This window comes from Lolium perenne, chromosome 3, assembly GCF_019359855.2.
Source record: "Lolium perenne isolate Kyuss_39 chromosome 3, Kyuss_2.0, whole genome shotgun sequence".
NCBI classification, from domain to species: Eukaryota; Viridiplantae; Streptophyta; class Magnoliopsida; order Poales; family Poaceae; genus Lolium; species Lolium perenne.
Genome location: NC_067246.2, coordinates 20,408,185 through 20,430,623, shown reverse-complemented (window position 1 = coordinate 20,430,623; position 22,439 = coordinate 20,408,185). Strand labels below are relative to the sequence as shown.

Sequence of the window (22,439 nt, the reverse complement as noted above, 5' to 3'; positions counted from 1 at the left end):
CAAAGCATAAAATTCTATATTTAAATAAAATATCAAAGAGAATTTTTGAAGACAATTAAGAATAAGTCCTATTTTGATGATTTAAATAACCATTTAAATCACACACCTAATTTTCTATAATGAAAATAAGTCCATTAATGTATTTGGACTTTAAAAACACCTTGACAACATTTCAAGGTTGTATTTTACTTTAAATCAAGTATCCTCAAATTATTCTTAGTATTAACCTCTTACATGAAATAATAACAATATCGGAAGGGGGGAACAAACCCTAAAACTGGAATCATGCATAATCGTTCTTTAACCATTGCCCTTATCGGACAATGATGCTATTTTTCAGAGGCAGAGGACAAGGGTCAGTCCACACTTTCCAACTGCAAAACTTTGAAGTGTTCAGGCAAGTTCATCACTTGCTCATGTCATTTGAGTATTTCTATCAAATTACTTGCAAAGTATTATGGTTATCACTATTGCATAAAAATCAAAACCACTACTTTCATAACTATGAATATGACTATGTGGTGGGCAATGGAACCATGGATTGTGTTGATATGGTGGAGGTTCCATTGCACGGGTTTATATCCATCTAGGATTAAACAACAAATGTCGCCAAATGATTCTTGTGCCGTAATACCCGTGTTAACCATAAGATCCGAGTGGGACGGAGTAGTCAAAAGTGTTTCCACCTCTCGTTCATCAACGGATGCGCTATACCGTAGCAGCTTGTGTCTCGGCGGAACAACCGTAGGGTGGGGATCCCATTCTAATTCCCCACGGTAAAGCATTGCTTGCCGTAGCGATTGTGTCTTGCGGAACAACCGGAGGGTGGGGATCCCATTCTAATTCCCCACGGTAATGCGGTCTATGATGGGTTGCAGCCACCGGCGTAGGAGTGTATGGTAGAGCCCGATCGTTGTCGTGGTCGGGGTCCACCCCGAAATTACGGGAATAATGGGACCGACGTGGACCCGTGGTCGGCGCATGCAACAAAGGGTGGGTGTTCGAGGTAGCGGAGGAACATGATTGGCTAGACCTTATACCGGCCTCACACCTAAGGAAGTGTGGACGGAAAGCTGCCGGTTGGCACCAAGGTTAAGATCTCTTATGGGTAAAGCAACACACCTCTGCAGAGTGTAAAGAATCGTGACTGTCACTCCTCGTTCCGGGATTGAGGAACTGCGAACGCCGCCGGAAAGGAGCTCCATGAAGTTCTAGTAAACCGGTGAAGGCTGACGGACATAGCTCTTTGAAATAAAAGCAATCTCTTGAAGAAATGTTTATCAAAACTTGCATTGGTATTAGACTTTCTGGTCTAATATCGTAGCTAGTGCATTAAACACCTCTTATCTATAATGAACTTGTTGAGTACGCTCGTACTCATACCACTCTTAAATCCCATGCTTAGATTGTCTGAATCGTCTGGAGGAGGACTATGACAGCAATGAAGGAGCCGAGATCATCGGCTACGAGGAACCAGACCTCTCAGGAGGAGTTGAAGGCGTAGAATATCTCATAGTCTACGGATCCGGGGAGGCTTCCGGAGGAGAACAAGCCTAGAGATATCTGATGAGTAGTAGTAGCCGAGCAGCACGAACTCTTACTATTTAGCTGCTCGATAAAATAAATGTTTAGTTTAATGAGACTCTGGTATTGTAAGTTAGGTTGGGTTCGCCTCGAACCCAGGAGTAATCATCTTAGGACCCAAGAGGAGCTCCGAGACGACTTGTGTATGTTAATTGTAATAATATGTGAATGAGTTATGGACCTGCTATGTTCTGTTGTACTACTCTGAGGGATGTAACATTTGCGGAATGGTACTTCGTGAATGTTATATCAACGACTGGCATACTACAACATGCAGTGGTATGCAGGGTCACCGCAGTTGGTATCAGAGCAAAAGCTTTGACCTTAGGTTGGAACCTAGTAAATGGGACCAAACGTTAGGAGTCAAATAGGATCAGTAAAGAATTCTCTAAAAATATGGTGTATATTCAATTGAGAATACAACAATCATATCTTTTAGTGCGATAATTCTTTATTATCTCTATTATGATGCATTATTACTAATCTTATAATCCTTCTATTTCTACAGCCAACATGGCAAGTTCACGACCGGGAAGAAACGTAAAAGTTATGGATTCCACACTGAACGAATACCAAGGAGGACTTGCTGATATCCTACGAGCCATGTTACTGGAATTTGGGTGCGATCCCCAGATTCCAGTAAAGAAGTACATGTTCTATGATGGTCCGGTGTTGGCCAAGTGCAGGGTAGGACTGCGACTTCCCGAATCTTTGGGAATGAGCGTAGTCATGCCAGCTGGAGAAGCAAGGACAACCAACACAGCCTACCATATAGCTGTTATGAGAGCCATAACCGACATACGGGAACATAAGACAAAAGAGCTTATGGATTCCGAGTTCTCCCATATTCCTCATAATCAGGAGGAAGAAGATCCCGTGCTCAATCACTACAAATACGCCAAACGCAAACCCATAGCAGCGGCAAAATATATGGATAATAGCCGTAACTTCATATCATTACTCTTTCAGTTGAACCATCATCTGATAGGAGCAATTGATACGATGCTTGAGGAATTCACTGAACCCAAGGAGGAGAGTAGGGGGAAAGAACCTATGGAGAATGTAGTGCACACACCAGTTTATTCAGCTGGTGACTACATCAGCATTGATCCACTTGCACGTGAACCTACACCTGCTACACCTGGGAACTACCTGGGTAGTTCCTATGGGGGATACGAAGGCGGAGAGGAATCCGGAAACAACCAGCGTTCCGAGACTCCTATCGAGAATTCCAGGGGTTGGCGTTGGGGAGATGATACAGGAACTCATAGTACTTCTGTGTATTATGATGGGGATATGAATGATGACGCAACAACCCAGAACCAGAGCTATCCTAGTAATGAAGGAGTGGATGGAGGATATCCGACACAAGTTGAGTCGGGTATGGGTTTTGGTAACCCTTATGGTGGGGCTACAGGAGAGTACACCCGATGGGTGGACTATGATGCACTCAACGATCAGTTTGTGAACACTGATTTCTCCTTAGGATCATCATCTGATTCGGATTACAAGCCAACGGGGAGACCTTATGTTCCAGGATCTATCAGGAGGACGACACGTTCGACCGGATGGAAGCCTGGGATGTACCGGGAGTGAAGATCAACTAGAGTCCACCAAGGGAGGCGAGGCTATAATACACAAGTACCACGTGTATTATAGTTTGTAATATTTGTATAAATTTGTACATATACTTTAATAAGTGAGTTTGCATACTCACATCGACTTGAGTATTGTAATAAGACCACTTATGTATGTATATACAGGGTATATGTTTTGTATGATTTGGATTTGCTTCTTGATTTCCATTGCGTGACTAGTTCTGTGCACAATGTTGAGCTCAGAAAACTTGCGCATGGAGTAATTATGAGTATCATCTTGTGTTGCAGAACTAGGGGGTTATGTCGGGAACGCTAGGAAACGAGACTGAAGCGCAGCGCATGGAGCGCGAAGCAAAACAAAAGGAAGAGGCTGAGGGTGCAGCCAGAGATCAGTTTCCACCACCACCACCACCCATGACGCAACAAAACTTCATCCAGTACATGCAGCTGGTAGAGGAGAGACAGCGTGTAACACTGGAGCAACAGAACAAATTCTTCCAAGATTTGATGCAGCAAAACAGGGTGGAGAGACCTGAGAACCCAGGAGTCACATTAGCAGACTTCCAAAACACCAAGCCTATATCTTTCGCATACGCGCCCGAGCCAATGGACGCGGAAGATTGGCTGATGGATACTGAACGTAAGCTCAACACCGTTGGATGCAACGACCAAGAGAAGGTTCGATATGCTACCCATCTGCTATGTGGACCTGCAGCATCTTGGTGGGACAATATTGTAGCCGTTTATCCGGCTGGAAAAGTATTTACCTGGGAGGAATTCACGAGGAAGTTCAGGGAATCCAATGTCCCTGAAAGTATTGTGGAGCTGAAGCGTCGAGAATTTGAGAGTCTCGAGCAGAAGGACAAGGCAATCCCGACCTATGTCGTGAGTTCTCTAAACTGTCCCGCACGCTGTTGAAGAAGTCAACACCGAGGACAAGAAGAAGAAGAGATTTACGAGGGGGTTAAGTCCCCGCTTAAAGTACAAGCTCCGTATGATGAGAGCGACGGAGTTTCAAGAGTTGGTGGATGCAGCCATCACTCTAGAAGATGATTTCAAGCAATTACAGGAGGAGAAGAGGAAAAAGGCCAAGTTTGAGCCTAAGAGGTTTGTTAGTAACAAGCCTAATACCAGCTTGAGTTTCAAGCCCAGATACAAAGAACAACAACAACAACAACAACAAGAACTACTACGGTAGTAGGAAGAATCGTGCATTCCAGACTGCAAATCAAATAGTTTGCAGAAGCTGTGGATTCACGGGGCATTTCGCCAAGGACTGCAAGAAGCCAAAGATTATATGCTTCGGTTGTCGTCAGGAGGGGCACATGCTGAAGGACTGCCCCAAGAAGAATAGTGGTGGAGGTCAGTCAGGAGGTGGAGGTCGAGGAGGAAACACCGGAGGCAACTGGAAGAATAAGAAGCCCTTCGGCAAGCTGAACTGTACGGCCTGGAGGAGGTGGTCAACTCTGACCAGGCGGTGATAGGTACGCTCCAGATACTCACTCATCCTGGCAAAGTACTTTTTGATACTGGTGCAACTACATCATTCATATCTCAACAATTCATCATCAAACATGGGATTAATTGCACTAAGTTAGATACACCCATAACCATACTTTCTGCGGGGGGAACGATAGTAGTAACCCATACCAAACAAAAACAAGTCATTATGATCAATAAGTGCGCGTTTGACGCGGACCTGTTCATTTTACCAATGAAGGACATTGATGTCATTCTTGGTATGAACTGGTTAGAAGCTAATGGAGCATTGATCGACTGTGTAAACAAGACGGTGTCTTTGAAAAGCCCCGATGGAAGTAGAATGATCTACCAGGGCGACAAACATACACAGATTGATGGAGTTACAGCTGAACAGCATGAAGGAGGTGAAGTTGGAAGATATACCCGTAGTAAATGAATTCCAGGATGTGTTTCCTGCGGAATTACCTGGTATGCCACCAGATAGGGAGATAGAATTCACTATCGACCTGATTCCAGGAACAGCTCCGATTGCCAAGGCACCATATAAGATGGGGCCCAAGGAGTTGAAAGAACTTAAGGAGCAACTGGATGACTTGGAACAAAAGGGATTCATTCAGGAGAGTGTTTCACCATGGGGATCACCTGTGATCTTCGTGGATAAAAGAGATGGAGGAAGAAGGATGTGCGGAGACTACAGGAATCTGAACAACGTCACAATCAAGAACAAGTATCCACTTCCCAGAATACAAGATCTATTCGATCAAGTAAGAGGCGCGGAGTCTTTTCCAAGATTGATCTAAGATCCGGTTATCACCGAGATAAAGAGCAAGAAGGCAGACGTTCCGACAACTGCCTTTGTTTCAAGGTATGGACATCATGAATACCTTGTAGTACCTTTTGGATTGACCAACGCCCCAGCAATATTCATGAATCTCATGAATAAGATATTCATGCCATATCTAGACAAGTTTGTCATCGTATTTATCGATGATATTCTGATATACTCCAAGAACAAGGCAGAACATGCCGAACATTTGAGGTTAGTGTTGCAAACAGTAAGGGAACACCAACTTTACGCCAAATTCAGCAAGTGTGAATTTTGGCTAGATCAAGTGGAATTTCTTGGTCATGTTATCAGTAAGATGGAATAGCTGTTAACCCGAGTAAGGTAGCAGCAGTTCTAGAATGGGAAGCACCCAAGACTGTCAAGGAAATCCGAGGATTCCTAGGAATGGCAGGATATTATCGGAGATTCATTGAAGGATTCTCTAAGATAGCAGGACCAATGACAAAGTTGCTAAGGAAGAACACACCATTTGTGTGGTCCGAGGAGTGTGAGAAGAGCTTTCAAACTCTAAAAGAGAAACTCACCACGGCACCGGTGTTAGCGGTTCCTGAAGTTGGCAAGGATTACACCGTGTACTGTGACGCATCCAAGCATGGATTGGGTTGCGTACTCATGCAAGACCGGAAAGTGATATCCTATGGATCTAGGCAACTCAGACCTCATGAAGTGAATTATCCAACACATGACTTGGAATTAGCAAATTGTCGTTTTGCACTCAAAACTTGGAGACATTTTCTCTATGGAGCGAAGTGTGAGCTCTATACAGATCATAAAAGCCTCAAATATTTCTTCACTCAAAAGGAACTCAACATGAGGCGTAAAAGATGGCTAGAATTGATCAAGGATTATGATCTGACAATCAATTACACACCAGGGAAGGCTAATGTTGTAGCAGATGCCCTGAGTAGGAAGAGTACCGGAGAAGTGGAACAAGAAATATCACCGGAGTTGAGGAAGGAAATAAGTCAAGCCCAAATACAACTTTGGGAGAAGGAAGCCCATGAAAGATTATCGGCGTTGCAAGTAGCCGATGAGCTTAATGTCAACTTGAAGAATGAGATAATGATGGGTCAGTTGGACGATCCATTCATTGTTGAGGAGATGAGAAGAATAGATGAAGGAAGACCCTCAGAATTTCACCGCGGAGAATCTGGATCCTTATGGTTCCAGAAAAGAATTTGCGTTCCGGATATTGCTGAAATTAAGGAAGTAATACTCCGGGAAGCTCATCAAACACCATATTCCATACATCCCGGAAGTACAAAGATGTACATGGACCTAAAGGAACTATTCTGGTGGAATAATATGAAGAGGGAGATAGCACAGTATGTGGCAGAATGCCATACCTACCAGAGAGTGAAGGCTGAACACCAGAGTCCGGCAGGGAAGTTACAACCTTTACCTATTCCGGAGTGGAAATGGGAGGAAATAGGGATGGATTTCATCACCGGACTACCCATGACGAACAAAAAGAAGGACATGATATGGGTAATCGTGGACCGGTTGACGAAAAGTGCACACTTTTTAGCGGTAAACCAGCAGGATAAAGGAGAGAAACTCATCGATCTTTACATCAAAGAGATCGTGAGTAAGCATGGAGTGCCAAAGAAGATAGTATCGGATCGAGGATCCGTGTTCACATCAGCATTCTGGAAGCAACTTCACGAAGCTTTAGGATCTAAGTTGGACTATAGTACCGCTTACCATCCACAGACCGGGGGACAAACCGAGAGAACCAATCAGATCTTAGAGGATATGCTTAGGGCTTGTGCCCTAGACTTCGGAGGATCATGGGAAGAACACTTACCACTAGCAGAGTTTTCATATAACAACAGCTATCAAAGCAGTATCAAGATGGCACCATTTGAAGCTTTGTATGGAAGAAAGTGTAGATCACCAATATGTTGGTATGAAGCCGGAGCAAGCAAGGAGTTCAACCCTGATTATGTCAGGGAAAAACAACAAATCATTGACATTATCAGAGACAGGCTTAAGATAGCCCAAAGTCGGCAAAAGAGTTATGCCGATCAGAAGAGAAGGACATGGGAACCACAAGTTGGAGACATGGTTTATCTTAAGGTAAGCCCGATGAAAGGACTCCAGAGATTTGGAGTTAAAGGAAAACTCGACCCTAGATATATAGGACCTTTTAAGATACTGAGTCAGAACCGAGGTTTAGCCTTTGAATTGGATCTACCGGGAAGGTTAGCTCAAGTTCACAATGTATTTCATGTGTCACAACTTCGGAAATGTTTGAAGACCCCAGATGAACCAATAGCACATGATGAGCTCGAGTTACAACCAGACTTGACATACATCGAGAAGCCAGCCAAGATTCTCGAGGAGAGCTGGAAACAACTCAGAAATAAGGCGATCAAGTATTGCAAGATACAATGGAAGCATCACCCCGAGAGGGAAGCCACACAGGAAAAAGAAGAAGACTTGAGGAAAACATACCCCGAGCTGTTCAGGTATTACAACCACAACTTCGGGACGAAGTTTTCTTTAAGGGGGAAAGGCTGTAATGTTCCAGGTTTAGAGACGATCGAGGGGTAGATTTTAGAAAGGGATGTGCATTGCATAGTAAATTCTGGGGAAATTTCGCACTTTTAAACAAAAATTTCATTGAAGGGGGACAAGTTTCTCTCTCGACACCTTACAGGGTTAGGGTTTCGAGAGTGCGACAAACTTGCTTCCCACTTCACTACTTTAGGGTTTTGAGAAGAGAGGGGAGAGTTTGCATGATTGAATTCTAAATGAATTGACATGGTTGAATTCAAACAAATGTTGAATTTGAATTTCAAATTCAAACATTAAATAATTACCCTAAATAATTCAATTGTGAGGAAATTCATTAAGTAAATAATCAATAATAAACAAGATGAACAGTTATAATAAAGTAAAGCTCATTAGGGAAAACTTTGAGCTTTATTAATCATCACACAATATACATTGTCATTACAATATTCATAAGAGAAAATAAATGAATTACAACACATTACAAGAATTGGTGAAATTGAAAAATAAAAGAAAAGAAAAATAAGATTACAAATAATGACCTATCCTAAATTACAAGTCTAGTTTCATAAGATGATTGAATCGATGATCCTCATCTTCACTTGATTACATCCTTGATTCCTCGCACAAAATCACAACAAAAGAAGTTATGCCAAGTGGCATAGCCACTTGGCAGGTTATAGATCAAATGAAAATAGGAAATGATCAGATAGGACCAAAGTGGCCGAGCTGATCCATGCCACAGCCTAGTTCCAGGTCCAGGTGCACAGCACAGGCCTACACACACACACACGGCTGCTCACGGGGCTGTGTGCATGCCTCACACACACACAGTGAGTCACCAAAGTGACAAGCAAGAGCTGTCGACCAAGGAGAGCAAGTGAGCACCATATATAACCTTTTCAGAGCCAAACCCTAGCCATTTGCTTCATCCATCGACAGGCAGCAGTGGTAAGTTACCAAAAACACCAAGAACAGCTAGAACAAGAAGAACAAAGGTCTTTGTTCAATCTGCTAACTCACCACAAAGACCGAATCAAGCCACAAGATCACCAGGAGGAGCAGGGCAAGTAAATCAACCACAAGAACAACTCGTAAGCAATCCTCTACACCAACACTCATTTTCTAGGAGCTGGAGTGAGGTATACACAAAAGAACTCGAGCAAACACATGCTTTGCTCATCAATAAGCATACACATGCATCACAGAATCAAATAAGGGTAGGAAACCCTGGATGTATCATCACTTGGTTGCAAAACCATTTGGTGCCAGTAAATAAAGCAAAGGCTAGAAGGAAAATAACCAAGGGAACATTGGTTGTGTCAACACAGTGACACAACCAGAGAAATCCATCATGGATTTGATCCTAATTAGCCATTCCAACTTACCTAGCACTACATGGTTTGCTAACCATCGTACAGAATAGGCACTTGTGCCTATTTTAGTTTGTCAACAAGAAAGAGCACCGGAAATCCAACAGGATTGCCAGAGTTGTACCCACCAAGTCACAACAAGCCACAGAGAGGGGGAGCTACCCATGACAGCATCAAAGAGCTGCCAGGGCCACCTCAACCCATAACCAAAACCTTAAGCCACCACATCATCACCCAGTAGGGTTCAATAGAGGGCTAGGGTACCAACCAGAGGTTGTCATCCAACTAGCCCTAGTTAATTTAATTAACATGATCATCACTGCAAGGCAGTTCACATCAGTTATCCATTTAATAAAGCAAGCTAATACAGATAAATGAACTACACAAGTAATCAAAGCACCGTAGCCTTGCAGATGATCCAATGGATCATTGCAAGCATCAAATGATGCTTGAGCAAGTACCATCACACATCAGGCCAAGCTTGTGTGATGAACACACATCACACAGAGGGCAACAGTGAGGCACAAACAGGAAACAATATATCTCACAAGCAACTCATGATCATATGATCAACTGAGCTTGCTAGCACTGGTTACAGATAGCCATAGCCAAGCATATTCTCAGTAATTAGCCAGCTCATCGAAGAAATCCAACCAAGTCCTAATCGAATAATCGAGATAACTGAATTAATGACTTTATAATTGTATCCGTAAGCACATCAAAGGCTTGATGAACCACCGGATCATAATACACAAGCAAGGCACATATCAAAGCAACAATTGAATCACGTACTAAGTCATAAACCATTTTATGATTGTATCCAGAGCATTCCATCAAGGGATGGAGCTGCCAAGTCGGCAACAATGCTCAATTGAGCATAATCATGTAATTATAGCACACGTATGGGTACACGTACCGGCACTTGCTTACTACAAGGATCATGCATAATGATCAAGCCAGGGACAAAATTTTGCACACACAGGATATCCTAGTAGCAATAATGATCACGGGAGCCAGCCAAGAGGTCATGAGCATCACCTGGATGTTCATGAACAATCACGTAAATGCCAAAGTAGGAATCTAGCAGCAACGATAGTGCATAGAGCAAAGTAAGAAGAGCAGCGGCAATCGAGTTCATGGCAATAGCGCAGCAATACCGCAGCAGCAAGCAACAAAGACAAAGAGCTAAGCACGGCCAAAGATCTCCACAAGGAGGGAAGCCATGGCCAGGATACTGGAGGAGGAAGAAGAAGGGCACAGGAGAAAGAGGGCGGCGGAACACTTACTTGGAGCAGAGCAGGTTGGTGTAGCCATGGCGGCTACGGCGGCACGCGCCGAGCACGGCGGCGCCGAGCCAAGCCGGGCCATGGCGGTGCCACGGCTGTTCGCGCACACGGTGGCGAAGCCACGGCGGCGCCGTGACGCCATAGGCGTCGGCGGCGGCGAATCGCCGCGGAACTCCATGGCCTTGCGAGCGGGCGAGTTGGGGACGAGTAGCGGAGGCGGCGAAGACCAGATCGACGCCGTAGATCCGTGCGCCGTCACGAGGCGGTCCAGATCCGCCGCATCTCATCGCCGGAGATGGCCGGTGGCGGCCGGAGAATCTCGGCGAAGGCAGCGGCGACCACGGCCTCGCGAGAGCGAGGAGAGGATGAGGGTTTCCGCGTGAGGAGCGAGGAGAGGTGGAATGGGCCGACCGAGGCCCAAAAGGTGGCTCGGGTTCGACCTAACCCATTGGGCCACCCGACGTGGGGCCCAAGGGTATTTCAGTCTTTTCACAAATCAATAAATACATGAAACTTTGAAATTCAATAGAAAATTGATAAAAGCTCTTAAAAATAACTTAAAAATATGAAAAAGGATCAGCATAAAATTCTATATTTAAATAAAATATCAAAGAGAATTTTTGAAGACAATTAAGAATAAGTCCTATTTTGATGATTTAAATAACCATTTAAATCACACACCTAATTTTCTATAATGAAAATAAGTCCATTAATGTATTTGGACTTTAAAAACACCTTGACAACATTTCAAGGTTGTATTTTACTTTAAATCAAGTATCCTCAAATTATTCTTAGTATTAACCTCTTACATGAAATAATAACAATATCGGAAGGGGGGAACAAACCCTAAAACTGGAATCATGCATAATCGCTTCTTTAACCATTGCCCTTATCGGACAATGATGCTATTTTTCGTAGGCAAGAGGACAAGGGTCAGTCCACACTTTCCAACTGCAAAACTTTGCAGTGTTCAGGCAAGTTCATCACTTGCTCATGTCATTTGAGTATTTCTATCAAATTACTTGCAAAGTATTATGGTTATCACTATTGCATAAAAATCAAAACCACTACTTTCATAACTATGAATATGACTATGTGGTGGGCAATGGAACCATGGATTGTGTTGATATGGTGGAGGTTCCATTGCACGGGTTTATATCCATCTAGGATTAAACAACAAATGTCGCCAGTGATTCTTGTGCCGTAATACCCGTGTTAACCATAAGATCTGGAGTGGGACGGAGTAGTCAAAAGTGTTTCCACCTCTCGTTCATCAACGGATGCGCTTACCGTAGCAGTTGTGTCTGGCGGAACAACCGGAGGGTGGGGATCCCATTCTAATTCCCCACGGTAAAGCATTGCTTGCCGTAGCAGTTGTGTATTGCGGAACAACCGGAGGGTGGGGATCCCATTCTAATTCCCCACGGTAATGCGGTCTATGATGGGTTGCAGCCACCGGCGTAGGAGTGTATGGTAGAGCCCAGATCGTTGTCGTGGTCGGGGTCCACCCTGAAATTACGGGAATAATGGGACCGACGTGGACCCAGGGTCGGCGCATGCAACAAAGGGTGGGTGTTCGAGGTAGCGGAGGAACATGATTGGCTAGACCTTATACCGGGCCTCACACCTAAGGAAGTGTGGACGGGAAAGCTGCCCGGTTGGCACCAAGGTTAAGATCTCTTATGGGTAAAGCAACACACCTCTGCAGAGTGTAAAGAACTGTGACCTGTCACTCCCTGTTCCGGGATTGAGGAACTGCGAACGCTGCCGGAAAGGAGCTCCATGAAGTTCTAGTAAACCGGTGAAGGCTGACGGACATAGCTCTTTGAAATAAAAGCAATCTCTTGAAGAAATGTTTATCAAAACTTGCATTGGTATTAGACTTTCTGGTCTAATATCGTAGCTAGTGCATTAAACACCTCTTATCTATAATGAACTTGTTGAGTACGCTCGTACTCATACCACTCTTAAATCCCATGCTTAGATTGTCTGAATCGTCTGGAGGAGGACTACGACAGCAATGAAGGAGCCGAGATCATCGGCTACGAGGAACCAGACCTCTCAGGAGGAGTTGAAGGCGTAGACTATCTCATAGTCTACGGATCCGGGGAGGCTTCCGGAGGAGAACAAGCCTAGAGATATCTGATGAGTAGTAGTAGCCGAGCAGCACGAACTCTTACTATTTAGCTGCTCGATAAAATAAATGTTTAGTTTAATGAGACTCTGGTATTGTAAGTTAGGTTGGGTTCGCCTCGAACCCAGGAGTAATCCTCTTAGGACCCAAGAGGAGCTCCGAGACGACTTGTGTATGTTAATTGTAATAATATGTGAATGAGTTATGGACCTGCTATGTTCTGTTGTACTACTCTGAGGGATGTAACATTTGCGGAATGGTACTTCGTGAATGTTATATCAACGACTGGCATACTACAACATGCAGTGGTATGCAGGGTCACCGCACATACTTAGACAGTACAACTTTATTGGACTCAAACACCAACTTAAACCCATCTTTCATAAGACGGGAGCCACTAACAAGATTCTTCTTGATAGAAGGGACATGCAGCACGTTCTTCAGTTGCACGATCTTTCCCGAAGTAAACTTCAGATCTACCGTGCCAACACCACGAACAATAGCATGTAACCCATTCCCCATCATTACTGAGGAACCTCGGGCCTGATAAGGGGTAAACATGGAGATGTCAGCACACACATGAACATTAGCACCTGTATCAACCCACCATTCCATGGGTTGAAACACCGAAAGAACAGTAGGTAATATATTACCATACCCTGTAGTTCCTTCCTCTGTGTTGCCAATGACCATGCTGACAGAATTTGAGTTCTGTCCAGCTTGACATTTCTTTCCTTTGCGTTGTGGACAGCGATTAGCCCAATGGCCTATCTCGCCACGCACCCAGCAAGGATCTTTCTTCTCCGTTTTCCCCTTCTTCTTGAAGTTGGTAGTCTGGGAGACTCCTTGTTCTTTCCTTTGGACTTGTGGGCATTTTTCTGCACCATATTGACAGCAGAACGTCCCTCGGTTCCTCCAGTGTGTTTGTCTTTTGCCCTCGCCTTCTCCTCAACATCTAGAGAGCCCATGATATTCTCAACAGAGAACTCATGCCTCTGATGTTTCAGAGAGGTGGCAAAGTTCCTCCATGAAGGGGGAAGCTTAGCGACAATGCATCCTGCGACAAACTTGTCCGGTAGCACACATTTGAGGAGCTCAAGTTCCTTTGCCATGATCTGTATCTCATGAGCCTGTTCTACTACAGATCGGTTCTCAACCATTCTGTAGTCATTGAACTGCTCCATAGCATACAGTTCACCTCCGGCATCGGCAGCACCAAACTTAGCGTCTAGTGCATCCCACAGTTCCTTTCCATTTCGGATGTGCAGATAAGCATCAACCAACTTGTCTCCAAACACACTTCGGACGGCACCCACAAAGATTACGGTGGCATCCCCGAACGCTTTATCCTCTTCAGGAGTAAGCGGACCTCTGGGAGTACCTTCCGCAACTCGGTGCACGCCCATAGAAGTGAGCCACAAGAGGGTCTTATTCTGCCATCTCTTGAAATGAGAACCCGTAAACGGGCTCGGTTTAAGCGCAACATCAAAACCAGACGGTGAAAATTGCCTAAGCATATAAGGTTTTTGGATTGTTAGATTATTAGGCAATTTCCGTATGAGTTTAATTACCGAAAGCAACATCACAGATGCACAAGCATACTTAACCATACACATCAGACTAAGCACATGCATCAGATCTGAACATGGAACAAGTAGCAGTGCAAGTCAGGAGAGGAAAAGCACGTACATCGCGACCGGGAAGGTCGCACTAGCAGCAACACCACCACCACCATGGGTATTGTTGATGTCGCCCATGGTGTAGTCGAATCTGTCGATGTAGCAGTCGAACCGACGAAGAAGAGCACGAACAGCAGCGAGCAGTCGCGCCGAGACGCTCCCCAAAAACCTTATCGCCCGTCTCCCGGTGCAGGATCTCAACGGACGGAGTTTCAGAGGCCTGCTCTCCTGGACGGCTGTGCACGCAGTCGCCGGGATGGGGAAGAATAGAGAGTAGCAAAGCAAAAGGAACTTCTTTTGAGAGATGGACTAGAGAGTTCTGAGAACTGTATACTCTAGATCTGATATGTCTTCTTGTATAGTCTGGGAAGCCGACCGTTGCCACACGTAGGAAGCCAGGGACACGCGGCGAGCATGCACATGCAGGTCGACACGTACCCAACTCAGTTGGTGCACCAAGCAAAAATTTAGGCTTCCTTGAGTGTGTCTCGAACTCGAGTCACGAAACGCGATGTGCATGCGTGACGAGGCGGGGCGGGCGGAGGAGGAGGAGTCCGCGAGGGCTCTTTCTATTCTCACTCACTTGGAAGGACTAGAACAACAACCCTTATATACCACTCCAACTCTCTCCCAACTAGCAATGTGAGACTAAACTTTGTTCCGTAAGACTGTCCCAAACTACCAACGTGATAGGCCTTGAGATTTCAGAAATTGTAGACTATATGAGCTGCCTTACTGGACTGCAGCCCATCTACATACAACATTTACTTTATTAGAGGTGAAAAAATTAAAGAGAAAAATAAATAATAAGTTGCATATTTCGATTGCAAAATTATTTAAGTGACGGGACGGAGGCATTCAATCTTTTTTTTTACGGGTAGAGGCATGCAAAAATTGAAGGTGTGAATTTCATGAGTACTCGAATTGTAGTGATCAGATTGCAGTCAGTAGGTTGATTATTACTCCCAGCCGCGGAAGTAGATCACCAACCCACAGTTGCCATCACGACGCCCAGATTTGAATTCTGCAAAATAAATCCTGACGGAGGAAACCAAAGCTTCTCTCTCCGAAGAATCGCTAATCCCAAAGTCCACTTCACCCCCACCGCCGCCGCAGCTTCAGCGGCGATGGCCACCCCCTCGTACCGGCTCGCCGCGGCGGTCACGGCCCCCTCGACCAGCGAGTTCCTCGTCGTCCGGCAGCTGCCCCCGCCATCCCCGCCATCCACCGCGCCGGGGGAGGAGGAGTACCGGCGGTACGTCGACAGCGACCTCTACGACCTCCCGTCCGCACCCCTGCGGCGCCTCGCGGCGGACGAGGAGCCAGTCCCGCCGGGCGTGGCCGTCGGCGGCGTGGAGGACGGCCGCCTCGACCTCTCGCGCTTCGACGTCCCCGCCGCTCTCGACCAGGTGATCCGTCGTCAATACACTGAAATTCAGTGTGAAGCGTGACTTAGTTAGCAAATATACTATAGCAAATGCCCTCAAATGGATCTCGAAAGTAGCTAGCAAAATCCAGTGATATTTTTGGGGAAAGCTACGGATTACGAGTGACAACTGAGAACCGTGGTTGACCTGTCTTAGAACCATAGTTTGACGATAACTGACGGCAACTGATCCGAGACACGGCTTTTCACCAGATTCTGAACCAATTGGGCTTGACGAGTGCAATGTGCGGGGAGTGGAGGCTCCTGAAGTACATCGAGGAACCGGAATTCGGCCCGGACGCGGGTGTCAACACGGTGCTCGTCGTTGGGTCTCTGGAGTCGAAACCGGAGGTGTTGCAAGGTCTGCTTGCTTAGTTTCTTACTACTGATGTTTGTGTCTGGGAGTTTGCTTAACCACCCTAAGTTGAGTTTACATTGTAGATTCCTGTAAGTGGATGTCCAAGGAGGGAGGCTGGGAACTGCTGTCTGGAGTGAAGCCCGGCGGTACTCGAATCGGGCCATATGTGTACATTGGGTTCCCAAAGTCAGAGCTGTCCTCAAATTGCATCGCTGCCTCTGCATTGGCCTCCCAGGTCTGTATAAGTGCGATGTTTGCCTGGATCCAGTTCCAGTTTCTAAGTGAACCGTCATACCGGTCTGTCTATTTTTTTTCCTGAAATGCAATGTTTGATTGATAGGAATACCCTCCTGGATTGATGCTTATACCGATGAAGAGTAGGACCTTATCGCCTTTCCGTACGACTAATCTCGTGGTAGTACAAGCAAACGGTGGTGCATGTGGATCGAAGCGTTCTGATTTTTTTGCTTGTGGTGATGCTCTACTGATAGATCCTGGATGTTGCTCTCAGGTTCATACAGAGGTAAGAGCAATACCTAAGATTATATTCTTGTAACTCCACATACAGTGACACAGGGTGTATTTCTTATTTCACTATCTTTTAAATGCGGCTTCCTCCTTGGACTTGTTTTTCAAGTATACTAATGTACTGTTGTAGATTTCAGAGAAGTGCAACTGTGCGACTGCCTTCTCTCTTATCTTGTTCATCTGCTGCGGTTCCTGATGGGACCTGCTGTATTGAGATCATCCTTTTCATGCACCTTATTTCTAGGACTTAAAATCACCCTCGTGCTATATGTCGGAAATAACTGGTTCCTGAATTTTTTTATATTAGAGTAGAATCTGCAAGGACTACCAAATAATGGGGCCAAAAACATTACAAGACTTCATGCAAAAACTTCACCTTTTGAAAGTTGGGGCTATATCTAGTGCAAAAGCACAATCTGTTGCATAGCCTCACAACTTTTGGTTTAAGAGTCAGCTTGGAGTTTTCTGAAGAAGACCAGATATGATATATGGTGGTTGTATCACCCTTCAGAACATTAACTTTAACTCAAAGTATGTTAAAAGACTAGTATAAGTTTGCCATGAATAGTGTGAGTCAGAACTTTCTTGTTGTCACTCCCAGGGTGGACAAATTTGAATTTCAAAGTTTATACATAAGTAGAGGAATTTCAGAAGTGTGCCTACTATTTTTTTTCTTGCTGATTTGATAAAAAGATTTTGCATTGCACATCAAATTGTGCTTTTATAATAGTCTTTGGTTAATCTTTTTAGACAATGTTGTTTGCACAGCTATAGGCGTAGTGGCCTACACCAGTAATTATTTATGTTAATTTCTACTACCAAAGGCTATCCATTCTATTCGAACAAATGACCTCATCCTGTCATGTTCAGCTTGCAGATCTTGTCAATTCCCTTCCAAAGAAGTTAGTGGTCCTTGTTACACATCATCATAACGATCATATCGATGGTATGGTTACAAATGCTTTCTGTGGCACTTCTTAGTTATTAACTTATTATATTGAAAATTAAGACCCTATCTCTGAAAACCATACATGTAAAGAGGCTGGAAACATGTACTACCATGCTAATAAATTAATTGATTGCGTTCGGTTCAATAATGCAGGTCTTTCGGTTGTTCAGAGATGCAATCCTGATGCTGTTCTTTTGACACACCAAAACACTATGAAGCGAATAGGGAAAGGTAACTACCTAGATCATTTCTACTAAAATTTTGAAAGTTATCATCCACTTAGCCAAAGTATATCCATCTTCTCTTTGGAATATCAAAATTTATCAGGAAATATGGTGCTTGGATATTTCAACTGGTATTATTTTTCTTAGACCTTGGTTTGATCATATGAAACATATTTAAGAGGCTCCTTCTACAGTCCATATATCTGTAATTTAGATGCATATCCTTTAAATATAATGGTGCAAGCAGACTATTCACTAGACGATGGATAGTCCTTAAAGTAATTTCCACTCTGTCCTGGTACATTTGGCATTGTTAAGGTGCTGTCTTGTTGGATCATCATTCATTGTTGAATGTCAAACACGTTTTTTTATGTTCTGATTTGCTTCTGAATGATGGTAGTAAATAACAGTTCAGTTATATCATTAAGTGCTAAGGTGCAAGCAGACAATTCACTACATTCAACTACTATGTACCATGCGTGTCTGTGATCTGGCTCATATATCGTCCTCATTAAATTATTTATATTGGCCACACACGCTTATATTTCATCTGCAACGTGCATGGTGTATAGGGAATTGGTCAAGTGGCTATACTGCAGTGACTGGAGGTGAAAACATATGTATAGGTGACCAAGAACTACAAGTTGTTTTTGCTCCTGTAAGACTGTTTTATCTAGAGAATTATTCTCCCGTTTCAACACATACTAATGTTTTTTTGTTTTTACCTTACATGATATTTCATTGATTTGTCCAATCATACAAACTATTTTTTATGTACGAGGTTGTATAAAGGCTAATAGAACAACAATACAACATTACCCTAGACAAAAGGTTTAGTAGCAACTGACACCGTTTTTTTCCCAACATTTGTTGGTGTTGGTGCCATGACGTTTGGCACATAACTAGAGTTACAAGGTACAAGAATATCAGGACAAGAATTTTAGAATGTAGCCTTCCTTACGTTGTTCAGAGACAATAATTTTAGAATGATGCATCACCTTGAAATTACTCTCCAGGAAATAAATTGATCAACATCTTCTTATGAAGAAGTCTTTATTAAATTTACTATGGTAAGTCATAATAACAGAAGCATATGGTTGGTCTTTTTAGAGTTTGGAGTTCATCCATTTTCTGACTTATCTAAATCACATAGTCTGCTATTTATGTGAAATCTACACCATCTGTTCTATACTGAACTTTAAACTTTTAGCGTGTAATTATGTCTGAATCTTGCTCGTATGGGATTCTATTGTCCACAAAATCTACTGCATCTGTGAATCAATTTTTTTAGTTAGAGCAAAACATATGGTGGATTAATTGATTGAAACTTCTCAATGTTTTAATCATAGGGTCATACAGATGGTCATATGGGTGTTCTCCATGTCAATACTAATGCACTAATTGTTGGAGATCACTGTGTAGGGTAAGCATCATTCTTGAACATATTATCGGCAGAGCTTGCAGATACTCTATGATTTTCCTGGACCAGTATATGGTTTACCTTTACCTGCAATTACTGAATGGAAGTGCCACATCTCACATCTGAATGTTTAACCTGCTAACAAAATCAAGTATATTTGGCAAACAGACAAGTACACACAAACTGAACAACAAACTTTTCAGGAGTAGACCGGTTTCAGAACTTGGCCTAAATCACTAAAATGGGTGGCAAGAATAGTTAATGCTTTTTATTCTTGGTTGTGGTAGAAGTGGAACAAAGACTAGGTCCTCAAAGAGTGACAACCCATTGTTATAAATGGTTGGCACTACTCAAATAAGTCGTCCAAAATGGCAATTTCTGAATCGTGTGCAAATCCGTCTCTGTTATTTTTCCAATTTATTTGCCAAGAATTTAGAAACTATAAGGTTATCCTCGGTAGGCTATGACTACACAGGCTTGTCTCTAAGGCAGATATTAGAGACTCATAATAGTTTTTATTTTTTTACTAAAACATATACTACTCGCTCCGATCCATAATAAGTGTCGGGGTTTTAGTTCAAATTAGCTCACATTTGAATTAAACCCTGGACACACACACTATACGTGCAATGGTGCTAAAATAAGCACTGAAAACATGGTTTTTGAGTCGCTGTATAGTCGCCGAGTCGTTTTCCAAAAATCACAGCGGCTCGTGACTATACAACGACTTATGGCGACTATACAACGACTTTGGTCGACTATACACTGAGTCGCAACTCAAAAAACCATGCTGAAAAGTAAACATGCAATTTTTTTTACATTTGCAGGCATGGAAGTGCAACATTGGACAGTAGAGCTGGTGGCAACATGAAGGTAATTGTATATTTTGTCTTTTGATGGTCGTTGTTGTAATATATCACAAAAAATCTGTGCAAACTGTGGAGTTTTTCAGTCTGCTTCTTATCATCTTGTACTTTGTTTCTGTGCTTTATCTTTCCTGGTAGTCCTGCCTCTAGAACTGTGTTGTCTAAATCAAACTAGATTAACATAAGGTTGTTCTGAAATATGCAGGACTATTTCCAAACCACATACAAATTCTTGGATATGTCCCCACACGTGTTAGTTCCAATGCATGGAAGAGTCAACCTATGGCCTAAGCATATGCTTTGTGGATACCTCAGGTATGAAACCAACCACTAGTGCGAACCTTTTATACACTAAATTATATGGTTGGCCATGTTATACATTTGGATTTGTCTAATCAATTGAAATGCAGTCCTTTTCATTCTTCCGCTTTTCTTTTCGTTCTATAGTAAGTGGTTTATTGTCTTCTTTTTGTTTCCACGATCACAGATGCCAACATACAACTATATATATATTTCACAGATGATTTGGTTATCCATATACATTATTCTGATGAAATGTGTGTTTTACTGTTTATTAAGGAATCGAAGGGCTAGAGAAGCCTCTATGCTGCAATCCATAGAGAATGGGGCTCAAACTCTGTTTGACATAGTTTCAAGGACTTATTGTGATGTAGACAGGAAATTATGGATTCCTGCTTCCTTTAATGTCCGCCTTCATGTCGAACATTTGAACTCTCAACATAAACTTCCTAAGGTGAGTGAAATCGTACTCACCTTCTGCATGCTCCATTGTTAATCCAGAATAATAGGCCTGTAAGGCTTATCTGCTTTAAAAAGAATACTCCTGGATGAGAGTTTTTTCCTCCTTAATATCTTGAAAGTTCAAACAAGCAATATGGCATAATAAATTTCTGAACAATGATCTATTTGATCTTGTGAAAGTTTAATAAGCTATATTAGTGGATGCCCCTAGAGGAAGTGCGATGGTATAAACATTTAGCAAAATGCAAATCGTGTATCTGAACGTTGTTGATCTAGAGCTCTGTGATTTGGACTGGGGAGCTAACTAGACATCTTGGACATAGGATAAATGATTTCTTATAACAATAGTTGAGAAGGAGAAAAGCCACAGAGTAATTTTCATAATAATATATTAATATGTGAACATTTTGTCACATTTTCTCATTTGAAAGGCATGCTCTTGTTAGATGATGACTTAGTTTAATTTTCTTGGGATCAACATGCAGGATTTCTCCTTAGAGAAGTTCAATGAAAGTTGCGGTGAATTTGTGTCTAGCCTGCTTTGACCGCGAGTGTGAGAAGAAGAAAATCAATGCTCCCGAGTTTGTATTCCAATCTAGACTGCTTTATTGAATTCTTTAACATATTTTGTAAGAAAATAAATATGGTGACAATGGAGGTTATGCTATAATTCAACAAACCAATCCGTGTCAACTATTGAAAGTGTAACATACCGAAAAGCCCTGTTAGTTAATATATGCCGTACTGGGTAGATTTATGATGAATGCTAAAAACTGATGTATGGTCACATTTATATGTGGCTTGTGTATTTGTACAAGGTAACACCACCTTGTTCTACTACTAATTCCAGCAACGGAAGATTAAAACATGATTCAATCTATGCAGTACTTCTCAATGGAGAAGTTTCAGTCGAGCTACGGAATAAATTTCCTTTGCCGGTGGGCGGTGGCGTATGCGCTATCCAGGACCTCGCCAGCCATCCTTGCGGGGAGTGCCCTCGCCGGTGGTTTGGTGGTTGCTTATGCTCTCGGGAGGAACGCCGGTAACCAGCCCCAGGATTCTGCAAGGCGGTAATCCCTGTCCCACACACGTATCTGTCCTCAATTTGTGTTGCTTGCTTACCGAGTCAAATTGTAAACTCCTATATCCAAACTGCATTGGTGAACTTTACTCCATATGTACACAAGAGAAGGTCATGTTCTACGTTGTGTTCTTTCTAAGTTATACTACTTTTGACCAAGATGCCACTTGCATATGGGTCGAATACAGAATCTTTTTCGTGAACCGACGCTACCATGCATTCTAAAACCTGTTCTGTCCTCGGTTTAGGTGCCACAAAAACTCTAGTATCATCGTTGTTAATTTCTTTAGTTCACATACACTAACTTTACGTAGAGGAAGCAATG

The 22,439-nt window shown here is 43.2% G+C and overlaps 1 protein-coding gene across 3 annotated transcripts; it reads left to right on the top strand.

Moving 5' to 3' along the window:
- Positions 1-15,392: 15,392 nt before the first annotated feature.
- Positions 15,393-22,259, top strand: LOC127341058 (uncharacterized). 3 transcript variants are annotated; one of them, XM_051366829.2, is made up of 13 exons: positions 15,394-15,909; positions 16,140-16,287; positions 16,368-16,519; positions 16,625-16,807; positions 17,683-17,758; positions 17,915-17,992; positions 18,558-18,643; positions 19,335-19,408; positions 20,233-20,278; positions 20,477-20,586; positions 20,851-21,025; positions 21,519-21,614; positions 21,919-22,054. In XM_051366829.2, the coding sequence occupies exons 1-12, from the start codon at positions 15,628-15,630 to the stop codon at positions 21,576-21,578; spliced, it is 1,470 nt and encodes a 489-aa protein (XP_051222789.1). In that variant the 5' UTR covers positions 15,394-15,627; the 3' UTR covers positions 21,579-21,614; positions 21,919-22,054. The 3 variants fall into 3 exon arrangements, with proteins under 3 accessions (XP_051222787.1, XP_051222789.1, XP_051222788.1); XM_051366827.2 differs by lacking the exon at positions 21,519-21,614 and having other exon boundaries at positions 15,393-15,909; positions 21,919-22,259; XM_051366828.2 differs by lacking the exon at positions 21,919-22,054 and having other exon boundaries at positions 21,519-21,820.
- The last annotated feature ends 180 nt before the right edge of the window (positions 22,260-22,439 follow it).